The sequence below is a fragment of the Trichechus manatus genome, unplaced genomic scaffold (assembly GCF_000243295.1).
Source record: "Trichechus manatus latirostris isolate Lorelei unplaced genomic scaffold, TriManLat1.0 scaffold00087, whole genome shotgun sequence".
NCBI lineage: Eukaryota > Metazoa > Chordata > Mammalia > Sirenia > Trichechidae > Trichechus > Trichechus manatus.
Genome location: NW_004444023.1, coordinates 6,088,880 through 6,114,143, shown reverse-complemented (window position 1 = coordinate 6,114,143; position 25,264 = coordinate 6,088,880). Strand labels below are relative to the sequence as shown.

At 47.5% G+C, this 25,264-nt stretch overlaps 1 protein-coding gene across 1 annotated transcript; it reads left to right on the top strand.

The window, feature by feature from the left end:
• Positions 1–658: 658 nt before the first annotated feature.
• Positions 659–23,840, top strand: KLK5 (kallikrein related peptidase 5). The gene is given in 12 exon segments (XM_004381717.2): positions 659–704; positions 1,556–1,709; positions 6,005–6,048; positions 6,051–6,251; positions 7,624–7,760; positions 9,878–10,042; positions 11,590–11,641; positions 14,046–14,129; positions 17,316–17,577; positions 18,481–18,737; positions 18,844–18,977; positions 23,653–23,840. Coding segments are annotated over 12 exon segments (1,683 nt in total). The 3' UTR covers positions 23,800–23,840.
• Positions 23,841–25,264: the final 1,424 nt, after the last annotated feature.

Here is a 25,264-nt window from a genome sequence, read left to right as displayed (position 1 = left end):
CAGTAGGAGCGTCTGGGAACAGGACTGGACTCTTCCAGGGAGAAGTCCCTCACAGCCCTGGGCCCTGCAGCTCTTCCATCCTCTGCTCTCACCTGCTCTGTCTGCCTCTGATTCTGAGGTGTCCTCTCTGCTTTCCGAGTCCCTTTTCTCTTGTAGCTCCCTGCGTTTCTGACTCTCTCTGGTTCCCTCTCTGCCTGTGATACTATGTTTCACCCAGTAGGCAGCCAGCTCCCAGCAGGTAAGGTCCTCCTGTCCCCAGCTCACACCCGTGTTCCAGAACCTACAGGTGTAAGGGTGGGTGACCAGGTGAGCACAGATTCAAGGTGCAGAGGAAAAATTTGGAGCGGGAAGAAAGCTAGGGGTCTGTCTAGGATAACCTCCCCCTGTTACTAGGAAGGCAAATGAGATCCCAGAGAAATAGAAAGATTTAATCAAAATCACACTGTGAGTTAACCAATGTGGCTCCAGATTTTCTCTGAAGACTGCCTTCCCTCAGAGGGAAGACATGGGTTGAGGAAAGGAGACATCAGGAGCCTAGATGAGAAGGACATAAATCAAGAGTCAGAGGAGCATAGCAGGCCAGGGAGAAGAAGAGGGAGGATTCTTGGGTGGAATCTGAGGCACTGACTAGTGGAGTTTCTGGCTTCCTCTCTTAGGAATGGTTATGAAGATGCTGAGTGTAACACTGGTTCTCATCACAGCAGGTGGGAAGAAATGGGATGGGAATGGAGGAGGTTTGGGGTCGGGGTTGTTGATAGGAAGAGATCGGATTGAGGATAGAGATACAGATAGGGAAATAGATGGCAAGTCGGTTTAAAGATGGAGAAGAATATGAGGACGGGGTTGGCTTTAGGGATGGAGATATAGATGGAGAAGGGGGAGGAAGGTTGAAGATGTTTGTGGATAGGGTTGGTTTTGGGGATGGGATACAAACAGGGAGGGATGGTTTGAAGATAAGGAAGAGTTTGTAGATAAGATTGGTTTGGTGGATGCGGATATAGACGGAGAAGGGAGAGGAGGGTTGAAGATGGGGAAGAGTTTCAGGATGGGGTTGGTTTTGGGGATGGGGATATAGATGGAGAAGGGGGGAGGAAAGTTGAAGATGGGGTAGAGTTTGTGGATGGGGTTGGTTTACGGATGGGGATACAGATGGGTAGGGATGTTTGAAGATAGGGAAGAGTTTGTAGATAGGATTGGTTTGGGGGATGGGGACATAGATGGAGAAGGGAGAGGAGGGTTGAAGATGGGGAAGAGTTTGTGGATGTGGTTGGTTTTGAGGATGGGGATAAAGATGGGAAAGGGGATGGGGGTGGTTTGAATACAGGGAAAAATTTAAGGATGAGATTGTCTTTGGGAATGGGGATATGGATGAAGAAGGGGATAAAACAGGTTCAAAACTAGGAAAGTGGTTGTGGATGGGGTTGGGTTTGGGGATGGGGACGGGAATAAATTTGGGAGCTAAGATGGAGATGATCTTGATGGTTAAGATGAGATTGGGGTTCATTCACCTTGGGAGTCTAGACCTCCTCTCTGACTCAGACCCTCTCTCCTTCAGCCTGGGCAGAGGAGAATAAGTTGGTGCAGGGATCATCCTGTGAGAAGAGTTCTCACCCCTACCAAGCTGCCCTCTACAACTCAGGCCACTTGCTCTGTGGCGGGGTCCTCATTCACAGAGAGTGGGTTCTCACTGCTGCCCACTGCAAAAAACCGTGAGTCTTTACGCTGTGTGTGGGGAGTGGTTGCAGTTAGATCCTGAGGGTGTCTTGGAGATTTCAGGGATGAGGTGACAAATACATCCCCTTGTCCCATCAGGAGGCCATCTGCTAGCCTCATTCATTTGGTCAATATTTAATCGAGTACTTAATATGTGCCAGGCACTGGTTGGGACCCTGGGGATACATCAGTGAATGAAACAAGGAAATTTGCCACTTTCATGAACTTACTTTCTAATGAGGGACTCTGATTATGCAAAGCCTTGTAAAGAGGGGTGAGGCATTTGGATTTAATTCTAAGTGCAATGGGGAGCAGCACTGTTTGATTTACATTTTGACCGCACCCTGTTGCCACATGGAAAGTAGACTGGGCAAGAGTAGAAGCAAGGGGATCTATGTGGAGGCTGTTGTAGTCACCTAAGGACACAAGATGGTGGCTTGGACCAGGGTGGTTAGGAGTAGGAATGGAGGGAAGTTGAAAACCTTGAGACATATTTTGAGACTAAGCAAGCAGCACTTGGTGATGTAGGATGGGAGGGAAAGAGAGGGAGCAAAGCTGACTTCCAGGTATTTAGCCTTAACAAGTGGGTGTGTTATTGTGTCTTGCTTTGAGCTGGGGGAGACGGAAAGAGAAACAGGTTGGGTTTGGGCAGGGAAGCATCAGATATTTTGTTTCGGCCAAGGTAAATTTGAGATGGCTTGGAGATGTCCAAGCAGTGATGCTAGGTAGGTGGTTAGAAATTAGCGGGGTAGAGGTGAAGGTAAAATTGGATGAGGAAACTGAGGCTCAGTGAAGTAGCAAGGTGCAACTCAAGTCTTTGGAAACCAACAGTTGCCCCTTCTCACTGTGGAGGGAGGAGTCTCATCATGCAGAGTCATGGACACAGGGTAAAAATTAAGATGTTATCAGAAAGCAGTTGCTATTAAAGTCGTGAACCTCATCAAAGATGAGGTCATTCAAGTATGGGGCATAGATAGAGGAGAGAAAAAGGCCCAGGAATAAACCCTGAGGGACTAATAATAACTAGTTATATTAATTTTAACTAGTTATATTATTAACTAGCTTTATATTATATCATACTATATAGTATTGGGAAGTCCTTTGGTGGTGCAAATGGTTAACGTGCTTGGCTGCTAAATAAAAGGTTGGAAGTTCAAGTCCACTCAGGGGTGCCTTGAAAGAAAGGCCTGGTGATTAACTTTGGAAAAATCAGCCATTGAAAATGCTATGGAGCACAGTTCCACTCTGACACACATGAGGTCACCATGAGTCTGAATCGACTTGATGGCCACTGGCATATAGTATGGGAGGAAAAGAGAGGAGGCAAACTTGCCCCTGATATATTGTATAGATAAAATAATACAATATAATGTAATATATTAACTAGATATATTAATGACAGCTGCCATTTTGTTCTGTCCTAACTATGGGCCATGTGTTGCATTCAGCAGCCCTACAATAAGCACCCCCATTTTTGCAGATGAGGAAACTGAGGCTCAGAGAAATAGGAAAGGGCAATTCAAGTCTTTGGAAACGAACACGTGCCACTTCTTACTGGGGGGGGTGGTCATACAGAGTCATGGACTCAAACACCCCGAATGTGGTCTCTCCCAAGCTCAGGGACACGTGGGATGGTTCCCACTACTCTTACTCATTCATTCTACAAACACTGATTAAGTGTACCCGCTAAGTGTCAGGTATTGCATTGAGTACTAGAGATGCAGTGATGAGTGGGAGACGCACACACACCTCCTTTCAGTAAGGAAGGTGGACCGATAAGAAGGTGCAGAAAGATAGCTCTTAAGCAAACAAGCCCTTGGAAAACCATGTATTTACAAATTACCCTAAGCCCAAAGGAGGAAAAGAACAGGGATGGTTCCATGAGAGAAAAGAAAATCTACTTTAGATGAAGGAGGATCAGGAAGGTCTTTCTTATGAGATGACATTCAAGCCAAGACATGAAAAATGAAAAAGGTAGCTAACTAAAGAAGGGGGAAAGAGCAGGGCAGAGGAAATGTAAAGACAATAGTGGGAACTATTGTTCATGTTCGTTTCCAAAGACTTGAATTGCTCTTTCTAAGAAAAGAAAGTTACCAGTTCACTGGAGGGCAGAGGGTAGTGGGATATAAAGTTCAAGAGTGGGTGGGACCAGATCATTTGGGGCCACAAATGCCAGGCTGAGGCACTTGGGCTTTATCTGAAGGGCAATGGGGAGCCATAGGAGAATTTTGAGCAATGGAGTGTCTTTTTGATTTATTTTACAAATATTTATCAAACACCTATCATGTGCCAGACACTGTTCTAGGCACTGGGGATACTGTATCTGAGCAAAATAAAAATCTCACCTTGACATTCGAGAGCTGTGCCATCTAATATGGTAGCCATTAGCTACATGTGGTTAATTGAAATTAAACTGATTAAAATTAAATTAAATTAAAAATTCATGGACTACATTTCAAGTGTCCAGTAGTCACCTGTGGTTAGTGGCCACTGTATCTGACAGCACAGGTATAGAACATTTCCATCTTCAGAACATTTCCATCTTCACAGAAAGTTCTATTGGACAGTGCTGCTATGGGCAACAGAGAGACTATAAAATAAACAAATATTTAACCATACATATGGCGCAGTGGTTAAGAGCTTGGCCGCTGTCTTAGTTATCTAGTGCTGCTATAACAGAAATACCACAAGTGGATGACTTTAACACAGTCTGTCATGGATTGAATTGTGCTCCCCCAAAATATGTGTCAACTTGGTTAGGCCATGATTCCCAGTATTGTGTGGTTGTCCTCCATTTTGTGATTGTGATTTCCGTATGTGTTGTAAATTTTATCACTATGATATAATGGTATTGATGAGTGGCAGTTATATTGATGAGATCTACAAGATTAGATAGTGTCTTAAACCAATCTCTTTTGAGATATAAAAGACAGAAGGAAGCAAAGAGACATGGGGACCTCGTGGGAGCAGAGTGTGTCCTTTGGACCTGAGGTTCTTGCATGGAGAAGCTCCTAGGCCAAGGGAAGATTGATGATATGGGCCGTCCTCCAGAGCCAACAAAGAAAGACTTCCCCTGGAGCTGATGCCCTGAATTTGGACTTACAGCCTACTAGACTGTGAGAGAATAAATTTCTCTTTGTTAAAGCCATCCACTTGTAGTTTTTCTGCTGTAGCAGCTCTAGATGCCTAAGACACAGTCTATGAGGCTAAAAGCCCGAATTCAGGACACCAGCTCCAGGGGAGGCTCTCTCTCTCTCTGTCGGCTCTAGGGGAGGTCCTTGTCATCAATCTTCCTCTGGGCTAGGGGCTTCTCAGCACAGGGCAGGGATGGTGCTCCCATCCTGGTTCTTCATTCTTGATGGTAGGAGGTCCCCCATGTCTCTCTGCTGGCTTCTCTCTTTCACATCTCGAAAGGCCAGTGTGGCTGGAGCAGAAGGAGAAAGGGAGAGTGAGGGGTATAATATCTGAGAGACGATGGGTACAGATGACTCAGAGTCCTGTGGGCCTTGGTGAGGACTTTGGCTTTTACTCTGAGTGAGATGGGAGCCTTGGGAGGGTTCTGAGCAGAGAAGGAACAGGACCAACTTATGTTTTTAAATTATCTCTGGATACTGCATGGTGAATAGGCACGCAAGGGGGCAAAGGCAGAAGTAGAGAATCCAATGAAGAAATTACTACTGTAGGCCAGGTGAGAAATGAAGATGGCTCAGACCAAGATGGTAGCAGTAGGGGAGATGAGAAATGATCAGGTTATGGATATACTGTTAAAGAAGAGCCAAAAGGATTTCTGGACAGCTTGAATGTGGGGCATGAAATAAACAGAAACCCCTAGGAAAAATATTGTATGATCTCACTTACATGAAAAAAGCAAATATATAGAAATCAAAGATGTATTAGTGGTTGCCAGGGGTGGGAGGAAGGGGAAAGTGGGAGTTTTTGCTTAGGGGACATTGAGTTTATGTTAATGGTGGTAGAATGATTTGGGAAAGGATTGTGAGAATGGTTGCACAACTTTAAGAGTGTAATCAATGTTACTGAATTGTACAAGTGGAATTTGTCAAAATGGTATATGTTTTGTTAAGTAAATTTTCATCACAATAATTTTTTTAATCATAAAAAAAAGAATAACCACCAAGATTACTCTGGAAGGATGGAGTTGTCATTTACTGAGCTGGGGAAGACTTTGGGAGGAGCAGGTCACATGATTCATAGTACAGCAGGCTAACCCACTGTTAGAGCCTCAGTTGCAGCCCAAGGGCTCCAGGTAAGACCCAGCCCTCCTCCTTTCCAGGAATCTTCAGGTCTTCCTGGGGAAGCACAACCTTCATCAAACTGAGAGCTCTCAGAGCAGATCTCTGTTGTCCAGACTGTGACCCACCCTGGCTACTCCAGCGACAGCCATGACCAAGACATCATGCTGTTGCACTTGGCGCGACCAGCAGATCTTTCTGACCTCATCAGGCCACTGACCCTGGAGAGGGACTGCTTCTCCAGCCAAACCAGCTGCCAAATCCTGGGCTGGGGCAAGACAGCTGATGGTCAGTAGGGGGAGCCAGCCAATGGGTGATGGGCCATGAGAAGGTGGACCAATGGGTGAGGTGGACCAATGATGAAGGGCCATGGGGAAGGTAGACCAATGGTGAAGGCAGTAGGGAAATGGACCAATGGTGAAGTGCCATGCGGGAGGTAGACCAATGGGTGAGGGGCCCTGGGGGAGGTGGACCAATGGTTGAGGGACCATGAGGAAAGTGGAGCAGTGAGTGAGGAGCTATGATGGAGGTGGCCTAATGGTGAAGGGCCATGGGGGGGGGGGACCAATGCTAAAAGGGCATGGGCAAGGTGAAGGGCTATAGGAGAAGTGGACTAATGGTAAGAACCAATGAAGCAGTGTATCAATGGGTGAAGGGTCAATGGAGAGGGAGGACCAATGTGGAAGGAAGGCCAATGAGTGGAATGTAGACTGGTGGGTGAATGGTATGGCAGAGATGGGCACATAATGAAGGGTCAATGGGAAGGGAAAATCAGAGGATAGAAACTAATCAGGAAGGAGGCCAATGGTCAAAAGGGATCAGTCAGGATGTGTTAATGAGCAAGAAGTGATGGAAGAGTGATTAATGGAGGAGAAGACACTAATAAAGCAGGGATAGCCAACTGAATGAGGCATGTAGAGAGAGTTAATGGGGTAGAGCATGCTGATGGGTGAGGGATCAATTGGGAAAAGGGTCAGTGGTTAAGAGGAGTCACTAGAGGAAGGACTAGTGGAAGAAACAAGTCCAATAGATCAGCAGGAACCACTGAAGGAGGTGGACTTGTGAGTGAAGGGCCAGTAAGGGAGGTGAACCACTGGATGAGGGCTAATAGGAAAGGAGAGCCAATGGGAAAGGGAGGGGCCAGTTAGAAAAGGATCAGTGGGCAAGTGCTGACCAATCAGGATGAACTAATGTGTAAGAAGGAGCCAATGAAAGAAAGACTAATGAGAAAGAGGGGTCCAACAGAGGAAGGACTAATGGATAAAGAGAGTCCTATAGATCAGCAGGAACTATTGAAGAAGGTAAGACCAATGGAAGAGAAAAAAGTGAAGGCAGGACCTAAAAGAAAGGGGAAAACAACAGGAAATGAGGGCTTATGGAGAAAAAAAGATTATTGAGGAAGACAGGCCAATAGGGGAGGGAAGAATGATGGAAAAAAGGACCAGTCTGGAGGCAGAGATGATGGAAATGGGGTCTAAAAATGAGAGATTAATAGGAAGAGGGAACCAATGGGAAATGTGGACCAATGGGGTCAGGGTAGGATATATAGAGGTTGGAAGATTGTTGGGGGGGACTTCTAGAAAAAAACCACAAGAGAGGGCACAGAGGAAATATGGGAAGAGCAGGGTGTAGGATGAGCCTGGTCCATTTCTCTCTACAGGTAATTTCCCTGACACCGTCCAGTGTGCACATGTAAACCTAGTGCCTCATGAAGAGTGTGAGCGTGCCTATCCTAACCAGATCACCCAAAACGTGGTGTGCGCTGGGGATGAGAAGTATGGGAGAGATTCCTGCCAGGTGAGGCAACCAGGACCTGCCAGATACACCGTGTGTTAGTTTCCTAGAACTTCTGTAACAAATTATCACAAATTTGGTGACTTTAGGGTCTTTATGAGCCGGAATTGACTCGATGGCAACAGGTTTGTTTTTTTTTGTTTTTTTTTGTTTTGGTGACTTAAGAAAACAGGCAGTTACCCTCTCCCAGTTGTGCAGGTACTATAGGCAGGGCTATGCTCCTTCCAAAAGATCTAGGGGAGAATCTTTTGCCTCTTCCACCTTCTGGTGGCTCCCAGTGGTCCTTGGCTTGTGGCAGCATCACTCTAATCTCCGCCCCCACCTTCACATGGCCTTTTTCTCTGGATATATTGGTATCTTCTCCCCTTCTCTTCTCTCCTAAGCACATGTCATTGGATTTAGAGTCCACCCTATAGGGTCGCTATGAGTTGGAATTGACTCAATGGCAATGAGTTTGGTTTGGTGGTTTCTAATCCAGGAAGGAGTCCCTGGGTGACTCAAACAATTAAGCACTTGACTACTAGCTGAAAGATTGGTCTTTCAAACCCACCCACACGTGCTTCAGAAGAAAAGACTGGCAATCTGCTTCCAAAAGGTCACAGCCTTAAAAACCCCATGGAGCAGTTCTACTCTACACACATAGAGTCACCATGAGTCAGAACCAACTCCGTGGCAGCTATCAATAACCAATTCAGAATGATCTCATGTCAAATCCTTAATTACAGCTACAAAAACCCTTTTTCCAAATTAGGTTGTATGTACAGGTCCTGAGTAGATGTATATTTTGTGAGACCTCCATTCAACTTATTGCACTCCGTCAAGGCCAGAGATACAAAAATATAGCCAGAGACATGAAGAGGGAGAGAGACACAGACTAAAATACAGCTTTATAGCCAGGCTGGGATAAAATCAGAGGTAGAAAAAGGAAAAGAGACTCAATCACGATACAGAGAGACACAACAGGGAAGGGCAGAGATATAAAGACATAGTCACCAGAGACAAGGAAATGCACACACAAGGATGGAGGAGGAGAGACACAATAAGGAGGCAGATGGATGGTGTAAAGGGACTTCCTTCTTAAACCAACCAGTTACCGTGAAGTTGATTCTGACTCATGGTGATCCCACGTGTGACAGAGTAGAGCTGCGCTCCATAGGGTTTTCAATGGCTGACTTTTCAGAAGTACCTTGCCAGGGCTTTCTTCAGAGACATCTCTGGGTGGACTTTCTGTTAGCAGCCAATGCTAACCCAGGGACTCTCTTCCCCAGACAGATCCCCACAAGTCCTGCTTGGAAACAGCCAAGCTCGGGAGGAGGGGGACCTTAGATGGAGAGAGAAAAGGCTGCACCGCACTCTATAATACCTTTAACTTGAGTTTCCTCCATCATTGTCCATCGTGTCTCTCCTCTTTATGCCAAAACTGATTCCAGTGCACTGAAGGACATGCAGAGAAATGACAGACCCACAAGCACCTTTTCTGAGACTGACCTGAGGATAGGAGGTAGAGAGGTACCCCTGGAGAGAATGCACATCTTCTCTCCCTGGGTCTGTCTCACCTGCCTCTCTTCTCCTGTGTCTTATTGTATTATGTCTCTTCCAGTATCTTCCTGCCTCTGTCTCCCTCAGGGTCTTGGGCTATTTTGCCAGTATCTTTAGATATATCTGTTCTCTCTTGCTCTTTCTCTCTCTCTCCATCTCTCCTTCCCTTCCCTCCTCTCTCTCTCCCCCCTTCTCCCTTCCTGTCTCTCACCCCTCTCTCTTGCCTTTTCTCTCTCTGTCTCTCCATCTCCATCTCTGCACTTTTGCCTCTCTCCCCACCTTTTGGTCTCCACCCTTAACCTTTACTCTGCCTCTTTCTCTTGTTCTGTCTATGCCTCTCTGGATCTTGGTGTTCATGTCTCTCTGTTTCTCCATGTATCTCCTTCAGCCTCTCTCCATCTCTCTCTGTCCGTGACTGTGTGTGTCTCACTGCCTGTCTGTCTGTCTCTCTCTATCCCTGTGTCTTTCCCTCCATCTCTGTGTGTCTCTATTTCTCTCTCTCTCTCGTGTCTCCTTCTGTCTCTTTGTCTCACTCTCTGTCTCTGGGTTTCTGTATCTGACTCTCTCTCTTTTCTTCACAGGGTGATTCTGGGGGTCCCCTAGTGTGTGGAGGCCGTCCCAGAGGGCTAGTATCATGGGGCAACATCCCCTGTGGGTCAAAGGATAAGCCAGGAGTCTACACCAACATCTGCAGATATTTCAATTGGATCCAAAAAACCATTAACGCCAGGAGACGCTGCCATGAGGCATTCAAATGTTGACCTCCAACTCCACTGGCTGGCTCCAGAATATCTCCGACCAGGACCTTGTCCTCCCTTCCCACCTGCCCATATTTAATCCTTGATGCTTAATAAAAGTAATGACAGGAGAACACAAATTCTCCCTGATTCTACGCCAGCCCCGTCTTTGCATCACTGGGGGTGAGCAAAGGCATAGAGTAAGGTCCTACCCCCACCAATAAAAGAACGTGGGGAAATTCCTTCTAAGCAACTCCCCATCTCTACTTATTCCATGGCCTTGATGTCTGCCTACCGAGGAGTAGTTACAAGCCTGGAAGAACCTGAGTTGGAATCCCAGCTCTTCCACTTACTAGCTGTGTACCCCTGATTAGTGGCTTCCTTCACTGTATAGATTTTCTCACCTATTTTACCAGGCATCATGTATGAGTCTACTTATAAGAAATATCTGTCATTGTTAGGTGCCATCAAGTTGCTTCCAACTCATAGCGACCCTATGTACAACAGAACGAAACACTGCTGGGTCCTGCACATCCTCAAAATCGTTGCTATGTTCGAGCCCATTGTTGCAGCCACTGTGTTAACCCATCTAGAATAAGGAAATTCATAGAGACAGAAAGTCAGTTAGAGGTTAGCAGGGGCTTGTGTGTGTTGGCGGGGACAGATCAAGGGAGGAATGGGGAGCTATTGCTTAATGAGTAGAGTTTCGGTTTTGGAAATAGACAGTGGTTGCACAACATCACAAATGTAATTAATTCATTTAAATAAAAAAATTAAAATAAAAAAACTTTGGAATAGATTTTGTTTTATTGTGTGTGTGTGTGTGTTTCCTGTGCATTAAAACCACCCTCTTATAAAGAAAATGTTCTACATTCTACCTTGGTGAGTAGCGTCTAGGGTCTTAAAAGCCTGTGAGCAGCCATCTGAGATACTCCACTGGTTTCATCCCTTCAGAAGCAAGGGAGAATGAAGAAAACAAGATGCAAGGGAAAGATTAGTCCAAAGGACTAACGGACCACAGCTACCATGGCCTCCACCAACTGAGCCCAGCACAACTAGATGGTGCCCAGCTACCACCACTGACTGCTCTGACAGGGATCACAACAGAGGGTCCCGGACAGAGCTGGAGAAAAATGTAGAACAAAATTCTAACTCACAAAAAAAGACCAGACTTACTGACTTGACAGAGACTGGAGACCCCTGAGAATATGGCCACCAGACACACTTTTAGCTCAGTAATGAAGTCACTCCCGAAGTTCACCCTTTAGCCAAAGATTAGACAGCCCCATAAAACAAAATGAGACTAATAAGGCACAACAGCCCAGGGACAAGGACTAGAAGGCAGGAGGGGACAAGAAAGCTGGTAATAGGGAACCCAAGGTCGAGAAGGGAGAGTGTTGACATGTCGTGGGGTTGTTAACCAATGTCATAAAACAATATGTGTACTAACTGTTCAATGAGAAACTATTTGTTCTGTAAACTTGCCTCTAAAGTACAATAAAAAAAAAGGAAGAAAAAAACCACCCTCAAGGGCTCTAAAACCTGCCCTTTTACAGGTGCTGGATTATAGAGGTGAGCAAGATGGCCAGGTTCCTGCCCGTAAGAAAAGTGAGCTCATAAAGGGCAGCATCTTCGGGCATCTTTGCCAGTTTTGTTCACGATTAGATGAGAGCCTGGCACACAGCAGGTGCCCGGTGAATATGTATTGAATGAAAGTTTGACACTTATATCCCCTTGGGAACTGCCTTGGAGACAAAGTTAAAGTCAGATACTGAGAGACAACATTGGGAGCAGACAGAGAGAAAGACAACCCAGAGTGGAGAAATCAGGAGAGGCAGCCCTGATGGCCCAGGACTCAGAGGGGAGAATCTACCTTTTGTTGTCCCCACCCAACGCCCCATTTCCCAAAGGGCAAGGAGCCACCCGCCCCAGTTTGACCTCTGGATCTCTTGCCCCATCAACATGTGGCCCTGCCCAACTCTCTCACACACCTGGCACCTGGCTTGGACAGCCAGGCTGAGGCTCCCATGAGGGAGTGGCGAGCCCAGACTGGATCCCTAACCCAGGGTGAGGAGCACAAGAGGGGGCTGAGGGGTCTCTCTGCAAAGTAGCATCTGGCCAAAATGCAGGGAGCGGGAGACAGAGACAAAGAGACTGAAAGTCATAGAGATACAGATCCTCAGAGCCAGAAATGTAGGGAGAGGGAAGGAGGGAGGAAGGGGAAGAGAACGAAAGAGAGAGAGCGTGAGAGAGAAAGCAAGAGACAGAGAAAGAGAAATAAGAGAGACAGAAAGACATGGAAAGAGAGAGGGAGCGAGAGACAGAGAGCGAGAGAGAGGCAGGAAGAAAATGAGAAAGAAAAAGAGAGAGAGTGGAACAAAGAAAAAGAAACAAGACGGAAAAATGGAGAGAGAGCGGGAGAGAATGCAAGAGAGACACACAGAGAATGATACAAACACAGAGCGAAACAGAGAAGGATCAGTGTCACAGAGAAGAGAGACAGAAGATAGACAGGAGGAAAGATACAAAAAGAGACAGAGATGCAGAAAAAAAAGGGAATCAGAGAATCTTCTAAAAGCGCTCCAAGAAACTTTTGGGGGTGATGGGTATGTTCATTATCTTCATTGCGGTGATGATTTGGTGGGGGTATATATACATATGTCAAAACTCAGATTGTACCCTTTAAATATGCACAGTTTATTGTACCTCAGTTATAACTCAATGAAGATGTGAAAAAATAATAATAATAAAGCAGAAGGGAAAATGAAAGTCTTGAGAATTCTAAGGTATATTTAATAAATAAGGCGCTCAGAACCATTAAAAGGAAGGAGAATCACAGAGACAGAGATAAAGAGTAAGACGTAGAGACACGGAAAAACAGAAGACAAGAGACACAGGAAGGAAAGGGGGGTGAGAGAGAGGGAAACAAAGTGGGAGAGAAGGGACAGGGACGGGGGCGGGGACAGAGACTCAGGGAGAGAAGGGGACAGAGACCCACAGAGACAAGGGGACAGAGACGGGGGGGGGACAGAGACTCAGGGAGAGGGAGACAAACTCAGAGAGAGGGGGACAGAAATTCAGGGTGAGAGGGACAGAGACCTAGAGAGAGGAGGACAGAGACCCAGAGAGAGGGGGACAGAGACCCAGAGAGAGGGGGAATGAAAGAAAGAGAGAGGGGGAGGAGGGAGAGACAGAGAGACAGAGAAAAAGCCAAAAAGAGATACTGGGTAGCTGCCAGATAATGAGACTCAGATCAGAGGAAAAACACCAAAGAGAAGGGAGGGTTTGGAAGAACAGAGATGTGAAAAGATGAGTAAGAACAGGAGCAGAGAAAGGGGGAATGAGCGTGAGGCACAGAGAGGAAATTAAATTTTAAAAAAATTCCTCGCTCCAGGAAGGGGGACCCAGAAGTGATGAAGGGCCAGAGACGCGAGGCTGGAGGAGGCCGGGGAGGAGAGAGTCTACCTCTGCAGACCACTCCCCATCCCTCAGAGCTCGGGCGGTAGGGAGTGGCGCTCGGCGAGGCATGGGGGTGCTCTGGAGGCGGAGGTGGGGGGATGCAGGAGGAGTGATTGCTAAGATTGGGTAGGGCGCCTCACCACCCGGGAATGTGCCCCGGGGACCAGTGGGTGGTTATAACCCAGGCCCAGTGCCCGAGCCGAGGAGGAGGAGGCAGCGACGGCAGCAGGACAGGGCAAGCCTGAGAGGTCTGCTGGCTGACCTGGGAACCGACTCCCCACCTCCTACCTGGGCAACGTGGCAAGTGAGGCTTGAGGGACTCAGCTGGTGAGGGGAGTGTAGAGGCATCCCCACAGCTGCCGCTGGTCTCCGATGCACTCCACCTCCCTCTTTAGCCCCCCACTTCTCACCCTCACTGAAGGTGCAAGAACTCTGTAGTCCCTGGGTGGATGGGGCAATGTTCTCAGCCCCTCTGTCTGGGGGAAATGGGAAGAACAGGAAACAGGAGTGGGCTGAGGGCTCCCAGTATCACCTGGGCCTCTCCTCCCCCTAGGTGTGGTGGCCATGGCTACAGCACGACCCGGCTGGACGTGGATGCTGTGCGCCCTCATCGCAGCCCTGATTCTGAGAGTCACAGGTAGTCGAACCCCTGCGTGTGAATGCTGGCTAACTGTGTTTGGGATTTTAGGTGACTGTCTGTGTGTGTGAAGCAGCCCCGGTGGTGCAGTAATTAAGCAGCTTGGCTGCTAACCAAAAGATCTACGCTTGGAACCCACCAGCCACTCCTCAAGAGAAAGATGTGGCAGTCTGCTTCAGTAAAGATTACTGCCTTGGAAACTCTGTGGGGCAGTTCTATTCTGTCCTATAGGATCAGACAGCAACGCTTTTGTTTTGTTTTGATTTTGCATTTCCACTAGACTAACAGAAAGATTGCCCACTCATCGGTGCCACAGAAGAAATACCCATCAATCTGCTTCTGTAAAGATTACAGCCAAGAAAACCCTATGGAGCAGTTTTACTCTGCAACACATGGGGTCGCCATGAGTCAGAATTGTGTTTTGGGTTTTTTTTTTTTTGGTTATTTATAACTGTCAGTGCGAGGCTGGGTGTTGGTGTGCAGCTTTGGGGCTTTCCCCATGTGCGTATAATACCGTGTGTGTGTGTGTGTGTGCGCGCGCGTGTGTGTGTGTGTGCACGCACGCCCACCAGAGTGACTGAAGGTGGCTGTGTTGGTAATTGTGTGTGTGTGACTACACATGACCCTATGATTGTGTATGTGGGTAGCTGTGTGTGTGTGTGAGTGCTTTTTCCCATATCAAGTCTGTGACTGACCCTTTGAGGCCATATGTATGATTGTGTGATTGGGTGTAGGCACATTTAAGATCATGCGTGGCTCTATGTGGAGTCCCTGGGTGGTGAAATCGGTTAAGTGCTTGATTACTAACCAAAAGGTTGGTGGTTTGAACCCACCCAGAGGTGCCTTGGAAGAAAGTCCTAGTGATGTGTTTCTGAAAGGTCACAGCCTTGAAAACGCTATGGAGCAGTTGTACTCTGCACACGTGAGATCGCCATGAGCTGGAATTGACTTGACGGCAAGGAACAACAACTGGTCACTTGCATTGTGACATACTGGGTACGGGGGTGCAAACGTCCACCGAGAGTCATCTTGTCGCCATGTAACCAGCAACATGCCTGTGTGCAGATGTGTGTGCGGCAGTCTCTACATGCATGCACACACATCATGAGCATGTGTGTGATCTCACGTGAGACTTTCTGTATCTACCGTGGTCCCCAAGTGTGTACCCCACACCTGAGCTGTGCATGTAGCTGTCCCTGTGGACACCATGGGTGTCTCCCTTTGTAATGGCATGTGTGCGTATCTGTGATGGTGGCTGTGTGCGCATTTCTTGGAATGTGTGTGTGAATGAAGGTGGTGCCAGGGCTTTGCTGCTCTTGTTCATTGGCAAGACTATGAACCAGCGAGCAGACTAGGGGAAGGGGCGGGGGTGACTGGTCGCTGAGTAGGGTGGCTAAAGTATCTGTCTGTGGGTCTGTGTGGAAGAGGAGGGTAGTGACGGAGGCATGCGGGAGGCACATTTGTGTCTGGGAATTCAGAAAAAGCAGCCCTGCTCTCCCACTCCATGCGAAACCCCAAGCTAAGCTGTTTTCCTGGTTTTGTCCCCCTAACCCTCACAGGGCCCCATGAGCTCTGACTCCACCCCTCAACCGTGCCCCAAAGTCAAACAGTCTACAGTCAGGGACCCCCTTCTAGCGTTGTGCCTCCCCAGTCAGACCCCCTCTTTATGGCCTGCCCCTTTTGGCCAGGCTTCACCCCCCACCCGTCTTGCCAGTCAGCCTCTAGAGCCCAGCTCCCCACTCCCTTTCCAAAGTTTTTGTTGTTGTGTGTGCCGTCAAGTGGATTTTTGACTCATATTGACCCCATGTGACAGAGTAGAACTGCCCCACAGGATTTCCTAGGCTGTATTCTTTATGGAAGAGCATTAGTGGAGCAGTGGTTAAGCACTGGGCTGCTAACAGAAAGGTTGGCGATTTGAACCTACCAGCTGCTCCACCCAAGAAAGATATGGCAATCTTCTTCTGTAAATATTCACAGCCTTGGAAACCCTATGAGGCAGTTCTACTCTGTCCTATAGGCTCGCTATGAGTCAGAATCGACTTGACAGCAGTGGGCTAATCTTTAGGGAGCAGATTGCCAGGTCTTTCTCCCACGGAGCTGCTAGGTGAGTTAGAACAGCCAACTTATCGGTTAACAGCAGAGCTCTTAACCACTGCCCCACCAGGGTTTCTTCTCAAGTTGTTTTTTTTTGTTGCTGTTGTGTGCCGTAGAGTCGATTTCTACTCCTAGCGACCCTGTAGGACAGAACAGAACTACCTCATAAGGTTTCCTAGGCTGAAATCTTTATGGGAGCAGATCACCAGGTCTTTTCTTCTGCGGAGGGGCTGGTGGGTTTGAACCACTAACCTTTAGCTTAGCAGTTTAGCGCTCAACCATTGCACCACCAGGGCTCCTTCTTTCAAAATTAGGGCTCATTATATGATCGAGTCTCCCAGGTGACCCTGGCCTTGGCTCTGCCCAAGTCCACTCCAAGCCACTCCCCTATCTCAGGCTCTGCCAGTTCCAGTCCTGACCTCATTTACTGAGGCCTGACCCCATTTCCTAAGCCCAGGCCCCACTCCTAAAGCCCTGGTTTCAGGTCCTTCCCAGGCTCTGCCCCTGAGATTGCTCAGGGCTCCTGAACTCAATTTTACTCTCCCCCTGTCCAAACCTCTAGGAGTTCCTGGGTGGTGCAGCTGGTTAATGTGCTTGGCTGCTCATCAAAAGTTTGGCGGTTTGAGTCCACTAGTCGCAAGAGATGTCTTGGAAGAAAGGTCTGGCAATCCGCTTCTGAAAAATCAGCCATTGAAAATCCTGTGGTGCACAGTTCTACTCGGACACACAATTGGTCGCCATGAGTTGGAATCAACTCCATGGCAGCTAGGTCCTACCCTCTGAGCTTTAGCTACTCTCAGGAATCGTTGAAGTCCAGAGTTCAGTGTCAACACCTGAACTCAGACCCTGTCCTTCAAGTCTAAGCCTCAATCTTCGTTGGTTCGGCGCTTATTCTCCAGGCTCCGCCACAGAACCCTGGCCCTGCCCCTAAAACCTTGGCCTCGCCCCCTTAGGGAAGTCACATGTTGTGGCTGGTGCTGCGTCTTGAGCTAAGGCCCACCCCCTGAGCCCAAGCCCCGCCCCGAAGGCTAGATTAGCTCTGGGCTGCACCTTTGGCCTCTGAGCCCCGCCCCACCCATGTTCCGTCCCCAGGGCCTGTTCTGGCAAATGATGATGCTTCCTGCGATGATCCCTCGCCCACCGGGCCCTCGGGGAATATCCAGTACCTTCGAGCTGGAGCTAAGGAAGACACTCGAGCGGACGACTCCAGCATCCGCATCATAAACGGGTCCGACTGCGAGGCACACTCCCAGAAATGGCAGGCGGCGCTGTTGTTGAAACCCAACCGGTTGTACTGCGGCGCAGTGTTGGTGGCTCCTCGGTGGCTGCTCACGGCTGCCCACTGCAGGAAGCAGTGAGTGGGGACTTCCAAGACCAGGGCTGGACAGGAGTTGGGGAGGGCTGGATGGGGGATAGCGGGCGTGGAGGGGAGGGTCTGGCCGGGATGGACCAGGAGTGATGGAGCAGGAGAGGTAGAGTTGGGGATGGAGCTGGGGAGGAGAATGGGGTGGGGTTGGGGTTCCCTTGGGGAGAGGGTTGTGGTAGGGAATGGGAGTTAGGTATAGTTTAGTATAGAGATTGGAAGATTGGAGATTGGAAGGGGGGAGGGATAAAGATGGGGTTAGGAATAGGATCCGGATTGGAAATAGATATGGAGTTTATGATGGGGTTGGGGTGAGAGTTAGTGATCGGTTTGGGGATGGATGAATTTGAAGCTGGGAATGTATATGTTGATAGTTTGGGAGTGGGGGGAAGGATTAACGCTGGGATAGGAGTTGGGGTTGGGGATGGGATGGAATGGTTTGGGGTTGGGAATGTATATGTTGATGGTTTAGGGGATGGAGATGGGATTAGGGTTGGCTCTAGAATTGGGGGTAGGGATACAGACGGAATTAGGGATAGACAGAGTTGAGGATGGGGTTAGGGTCAGAGTTATGGATAGGGTTGCAGATGGTTGGATTTCAGGTTGAGGATGGCTGGATTTGGGGTGGTTGAACGTGTATGTTGATGGTTTAGGGTGGGGAAAGAATTAGAGCTAGAGTTAGAGCTGGTGATGGGATGAGCATGGGGTTGGGGATAAAGATGTGACTGGGGTGGGGATAGGCATGGGGCTGGGAATAAAGATGGAGTTGGGAATGGTGTTGGCACTGGAGTTGAGGATGGGGTGGAGGGACTGGACTAGGTTTCGGGCTGGGGTTGTCACTGGATTTGGGAGTAGTGATCAGGGTGGGGGGGTGATCCGAACCATCTTCTTCAGCGTTTTCAGCATCCTTCTTGGTCGACATTCCCTGCCATCTGTCTATGAATCTGGGCAGCGGAAGCTCCGAGGGGTCAAATCCATTCCCCACCCTGGCTACTCTCACCCTGGCCACTCCAATGACCTCATGCTTATTAAGATGAGCAGGAAAGTCTATGAGAGTCAGAACATCCAGCCCATCAGAATCTCCTCCCATTGTCCATCTGCCGGGACCACCTGCACGGTATCTGGATGGGGAACAACCAGCAGCCTCCACAGTGAGTTCCCAGGTCCCTCTTAATGCCTGCTCGTGTCTGCCTTCCTTTTGCCCTGTCTTTCTCCACCTCTCATTGTAGTTCTGATCTGTGTGTCTCTGTTGGACAGTTAACTTCCCCAAGGTCCTTCAGTGCTTGAACATCACTGTGCTAAGTGACAAGAGGTGCAGGAAGGCCTACCCAGGCCAGATAGACCACACCATGTTCTGTGCCGGAGACGAGAAGGGCAGAGACTCCTGCCAGGTGAGAATTTGAGACTTCTTCATTTACTCAGCAGATACACACTAAGTGTGAACTGTGTAATCTGCAACTGTGCCAAGTGTTGGGGATTCAGTGATGATGAAAACCGTTTGGACCCCTGTTCTCATGGAGTTAGTGTTCTGGGGTATCTCTGTCTGATAGAAATATAATGTTAGCCACAGAGGTAATTTTGAATTGTCTAGGAGCCACATTGAAAAAGTAAAAAGAAGCAAGCGAGCTTAATTTTAGTAAGGTGTTTTATTTAACCTCACATATCTAAAATACCATCATTTCAAAACGTAATTAATATCAAACAATTATGAATGAGATATTTTGAATTCTTTTTTTTGTTTTTGTACTGAGTCTTTGGAAGGCAGTGTGTATTTCACACTGGCCAACCAAATCACTTGCTGAGTCAATTCTGACTCATGACAACCCTGTGTGTGTCAGAGTAGAACTGTGCTCCATAAGGTTTCCAATGGTTGATTTTTCGGAAGTAGATTGCCAGGCCTTCCTTTCCAGGTGGACTCGAACCACCAACGTTTTGGTTAGCACCAAGCATGTTTAACCATTTGCACCACTCACTGACAGCACATCTCAGCTCAGACTAGTCATGTTTCAAGTGCTCAGTAGCTCAGTAACCAAAACGTCAGCAGTTCAAACTCACCAGCAACTCCAGGGGAAAAAGATCTGGTGATCTGCTCCCATAAAGATTTCAGCCTAGGAAATCCTGTGGGGCAGTTCTACTCTGTAAGACATAAGGTCACCATAAGCTGAAGATGACTTGACAGCACCCAACAAGCCTTTCCCACCCCAGCTCCCTGCCTCTTCCCATCCAGTCTCTGGCCCTTCCTTACCAGTGAGCAGCAGCACCAGGCTAGGGCGAAGAAGTCTGGACACTTGGCCAGAACATGGGGCACTTGTAGCGGGAAACTGTCCTGCAGGGCCTGGGAGATGCAGTTCCCAACCAGGCTGTCCAGGGTAGCGCTCCAGGCCCTGGCAACCCTGGTGGCACCTGCAGGAGGAACATTCATTTAAAAACATAAATTGAACCCCGACTATGTGACAAAGGATTCCTGGGTGCACAGTGGTTAAGCACTCGGTTAGTCACTGAAAGATTGGTGGTTTGAACCCACCAGCTGCTCCTTGGGAGAAAGTCCTGGCGATCTGCTTCCATAAAGATTAAACCAAAAAACGCCAAACCTGTTGCTGTTGAGTCAATTCCACTCATAGCAACCCTGTAGATTACAGCCTAGGAAACCTTATGGGGCAGTTCTGCTCTGTCACATGGGGTCACTATGAGTTGGCACACAACAACAACAATATTAACCTAAACGTCGGCGGTTAGAATCCACCCCGTGGTTCTGAGGGAGAAAGACCTGGGGATCTGCTCCCATAAAGATTACAGCCTAGAAAACCCTATGGAACAGTTCTGCTCTGTCCTATAGGGTCGCTATGAGTTGGAATCGACCTGACAGGAATTAACAATAACAAACCCTGGGCTCAAGCAGAGCTTCAGACTCCAAAGATTTTACAGATGTGACAATTGCAACAACTTACCGGGTCTTTCTATCAGGAAATTTCATCTCTGCCCCCGCTTAACACCATAGGCACACACACCTATAAGTGGACACGGAGTGTCAGGGTGGAGGGAATTTTATCAGAAGAAGAAAGCACATCTGAGTAGAATTCCAACATTTTAAATAATTTAGTGTTTCTTTGGAAACCCTGATGGCATAGTGGTTAAGTGCTACAGCTGCTAACCAAAAGGTCAGCAATTCGAATCCACCAGGCGCTCCTTGGAAACTCTATGGGGCAGTTCTACTCTGTCCTATAGGGTCGTTATGAGTCAGAATCCACTCAAAGGCAATGGATTTGGTTTTTTTGGGTATCCAAAGTTAGTTAATACTTTGTTATTGTAGGGAGTCCCTGGGTGGTGCAAATGGTTAACATGCTCACCTGCTAACCGGAAGGTTGGAGGTTTGAGTCTACCCAGAGGCACCTTGGAAGAAAGGCTTGGTGATCTACTTCCAAAAAGTCAGCTACTGGAAACCCTGTGGAGCACAGTTCTACTCAGAATTGACTTGATGGCAACTAGGTTTTTTGTTTGTTTGTTTTTGTGGACCTCAAGTTGCCTTTTTGTACTTGGGTATGTTCTAAGTGTGGCCATTAAAAGCTACTACAGGCAAGAAATAATAACAATACTAATAATACAGTAATGTTGTTAGGTGCCATCGAGTAGATTTTTGACTCTTAGCGACCCCATGAAACAGAGTAGAACTGTCCCATAGGGTTTCCTAGGCTGTAACCTTTACAGGAGCAGATCACCAGGTCTTCTTCTACGGAGCTGCTGGGTAAGTTCAAACCACCATCCTTTCGGTCATCAGCCAAGCACTCAACTATTGTGCCACCAGTGCTTCTTAATATTATAATAATGCAGCTAATTAATTAATTCCCAGATACTGTTTTAAGTAGTTTACATGCGTCAATTTATTAACTCATTTAATCATTATTATTAGCCCCATTTTGCAGACGAGGAACCAAGGCTCCAAGTAGTTAACTAACTGCCTCCCAAAAGAAAGACAGGGGAACTCTGCAAGGATATTAAATAACAACAACAAAAAAAAAAATCAGAAAAATTCAACCACAAGAAAGTAAAAATGTAGATGTCCAGGCAGCCAAGCTCTTCCTCCTTGAAACTGTGTCTGCTAGTGGGGAAAGAAGCCAGGTCCTTAAGCTTCCTTTTAATTGATACCAGGTTATAACCAGTTTCTGCTACTGTGCCCCATAGGGTTTTCAATGGCTGGTTTTTCAGAAGTAGATCTCCAGGCCTTTCTTCTGAGGCACCTCCGAGTGGGCTCTAACCTCCAGCCTTTTGGTTACCAGTTGAGCACAGTAACTGTTTGTACTACCCAGGGACTCCACACGTGGTTATTCATATTTTGCATAAAACATAGTAAACCTATGGCCATCAAGTGATTCCGACTCATGTAGAAATTGTAGAACTGGCATATGTTTTGTTGTATATGTTTTCACCACAATTAAAAAAAAAAAACAACACATTCACAGAAAAACCATAAAACCAAACCTGTTGCTGTCGAGTTGGTTCAGACTCCTAAAGACCCTCTAGGACAGAGTAGAACTGCCCGATAGTGTTTCCTAGGCTGTAATCTTTACAGAAGCAGATTGCCACATCTTTCTCCCACAGAGCAGCTGGTAGGTTCAAATGACCAACTTTTCGGTTAGCAGCTGAGCACTTAACTACTGTCCCACCAGGGCTTCTTAACATAAATAATAAATGATAGTAAAGAATGGTATTACTATTATAGGAAGGTAGTTACAGAGATAAAGGAGCCCTGGTGGTGCAATGGTTAAAGCAGCTCCGTGGAAGAAAAGACCTGGTGATCTGCTCACGTAAAGATTACAGCCTAGGAAACCCTATGGGGCAGTTCCACTCTGTCCTATGGGTTCACTATGAGTCGGAATCGACTCGATGGCGCGCAATAGTTACAGAGCTATGTGGAATTAAAGGGTTGCTATGTGGCACAGTGGTTAAGAGCCCGGCTGCTAACCAAAAGGTCAGCAGTTCGAATCCACCAATCGTTCCTTAGAATCCCTATGGTGCAGTTCTACTGTGTCCTATAGGGTCGCTATGAGTCAGAATCGACTAGACAGCAACAGGGTCTTTTTGTTTGTTTGTTTGTTTGTTTTTTATTTTATGAGCAATTCAAATTAGTCCAAGACAATGGTTCTCAATTGGAGCTGATTTTACCCCCCAGGGGACATTTGGCAATGTCTAGAGAAGTTTTTGATTGCCACATGCTCCTGGCATCTAGTGGGTAAAGGCCAGGGATGCTGCTAAACATCATACAATGCTCAGGAGAGCCCCTACAACAAAGGACTATCTGTCCCCAAGTGCCAACAGTGCTGAGACTGAGAGATTCTTCTCTAGGGGCAGGGAGCTGCATCTCTTGAAAGTGAGATTTAAGTACAGGTTGGATTTGAGTTGAGGATGGGTGAGTTGTGAGGAAGGGAGGAAGGGAGGAAGGAGGAGAGTGTGCAGTAGGAGAAACAAGGCATCCAAAGGCTGGAGAGGAGAACAAAGGGTTATGGAGAGAGACAGAGACACACAAGATGAGGGAGACAGACAGAGACAGGGAATAGAGACAAAGAAAGGAGATGCTGAGAGGCAAGGTCAGAAATGGAGATGTTTGGAGAAAAACTGGTTGTCATCAAGTCCATTCCGACTCATGGCAACCCCAAGTGTTACAGAGTGGGACTGCTCCATAGGATTTTCTTGTCTCTAATCTTAATGGAAGCAGATCTCCAGGCCTTTTCTTCTGCTAGGTGGGTTCGAACTGCCAACCTTTTAGGTTAGCAGTCCAGTGAAAACTGTTTGTGCCACCTAGAGACCTTAGGGGTTGGGTAGGGAAGGGCAAATGAGGTTTCTAAAGGTTGGATTTGTGGTAACATATTCATATCGTTCTTCCTCTCTGTCTTTTTCTCTTTTTACCTCTGTCTCCATCTCTTTTTCTGTGTCTCTTCTGTAATTTCCACTTTGTTGTCCGTGTCTCTTGCTCTCCTTGTCCATTTCCATTTCTCTGGAGTCTCCTGTCTCCTTCCTTCCACCTCTCCACATCTCTGCCTCTCTCTTTGCTCCCCTCTCCCTCTGCCACAGGGTGACTCCGGGGGTCCCGTGGTCTGCAATGGCATGCTGCAGGGCCTCGTGTCCTGGGGACATTTCCCCTGTGATAGTCCCGGCGTCTACACCAACCTCTGCCAGTTCACCAAGTGGATCCGTGACACCATCCGAAAGAACTCATGAGTCATCCCAGGACCCAGCATTCAGCTCCCCTCTCCACCACCGCAAGTCCCCACTCCTACAGGAACCCCAACACTCTTCCCAGACCTCCATTACTTCTGAAGGATGTTGATCTCTCCAGCACCCCCCTCCCCCTGAATGTCTCTTGGAGTCAGAAGACCCCTTCTCTGACCGTGCACTGACCTTGTCTGTCTAGCTGGATCCTGAGGACAGTTCTCAGAATGACTAGTCTCCACAGTGCTTCCTCCCTCAGGCTCAGGGTCTATCCCTTCTCTGCACTTGTGACCCTAATCTGGTTCCAGAAATAAAGTGAGGAGAAGTGGACTCTGCGTGTGGCCTCTTTCCCCGTGTCACTCATTGAATTGCCGGATGTCTTAGTTATCTAGTGCTGCTATAGCAGAAAAACCACAAGTGAGTGGCTTTAACAAACAGAAATTTATTTTCTCACAGTTTAGGGGGCTAGAAGTCCAAATTTAGGGACTGGCTCTAGGGGAAGGCTTTCTTTCTGTGTCTGCTCTGGGGGAAAGTCCTTGTTTCTTTTCAGCTTCTGTTCTTCAGTTCCTTGGTGATCTTCATGTGATGTGACATCTGTCTTCCCCCATCTATGCTTGCTAGCTTCTGTGCCTAATCCTATCTTTGTATGTGTCAGAAGTGATTGGCTTAAGACACACCCTGTACTGATATGGTCTCATTGGCATAATAGAGAAAACCCTATTCCCGAATGGGATTACATCCACAAGTACAGGGATTAGAATTCCAACACATATTTTGGGGGGACACATTCAATCTATAGCACTGGGTGACCACAAACAAGTCACTTCTCCTCTCTGGGTTATTGTGTTGGCTGTTTTAGGTTATTTCCATTGCAAGAAACGGACACCCATTCAAGCTGCTTTTCATCTTCTTAGCATCTGTCAATTGTGTTCGTTTCCTAGGGCTGCTGTGAGAATGTGCCACAAAGTGGGTGGCTTTAAACAACAGAAATCTTTGTGTATGTGTGTGTGTGGTAAATACATGAGTAACAAAACATTTGCCATTTCGACCAGCTTCACATGTACATGTTTCCAGTCGTCTCATATGCATGCAAAAGGTGGACAATGAATAAGGAAGACAGAAGAATTGATGCCTTTGAATTATGGTGTTGGCAAAGAATACTGAATATACCATGTACTGCTAAAAGAACAAATAAGTCTGTCTTGGAAGACGTACAGCCAGAATGCTTCTTAGAAGCAAGAATGGTGAGACTCTGTCTCACATAACTTTGGACATGTTATCAGGAGGGAATAGTCCCTGGAGAAAGACATCATGCTTGGTAAAGTAGAGGGTCAGCAAAAAAGAGGAAGAGGCTCAACGAGATAGATTGACAAGGTGGCTTCAACAATGGGCTCAAGCATAGCAGTGATTATGAGGACAGCGCAGGACCGGGCAGTGTTTCGTTCTTCTGTACATAGGGTCGCTATGAGTCGGA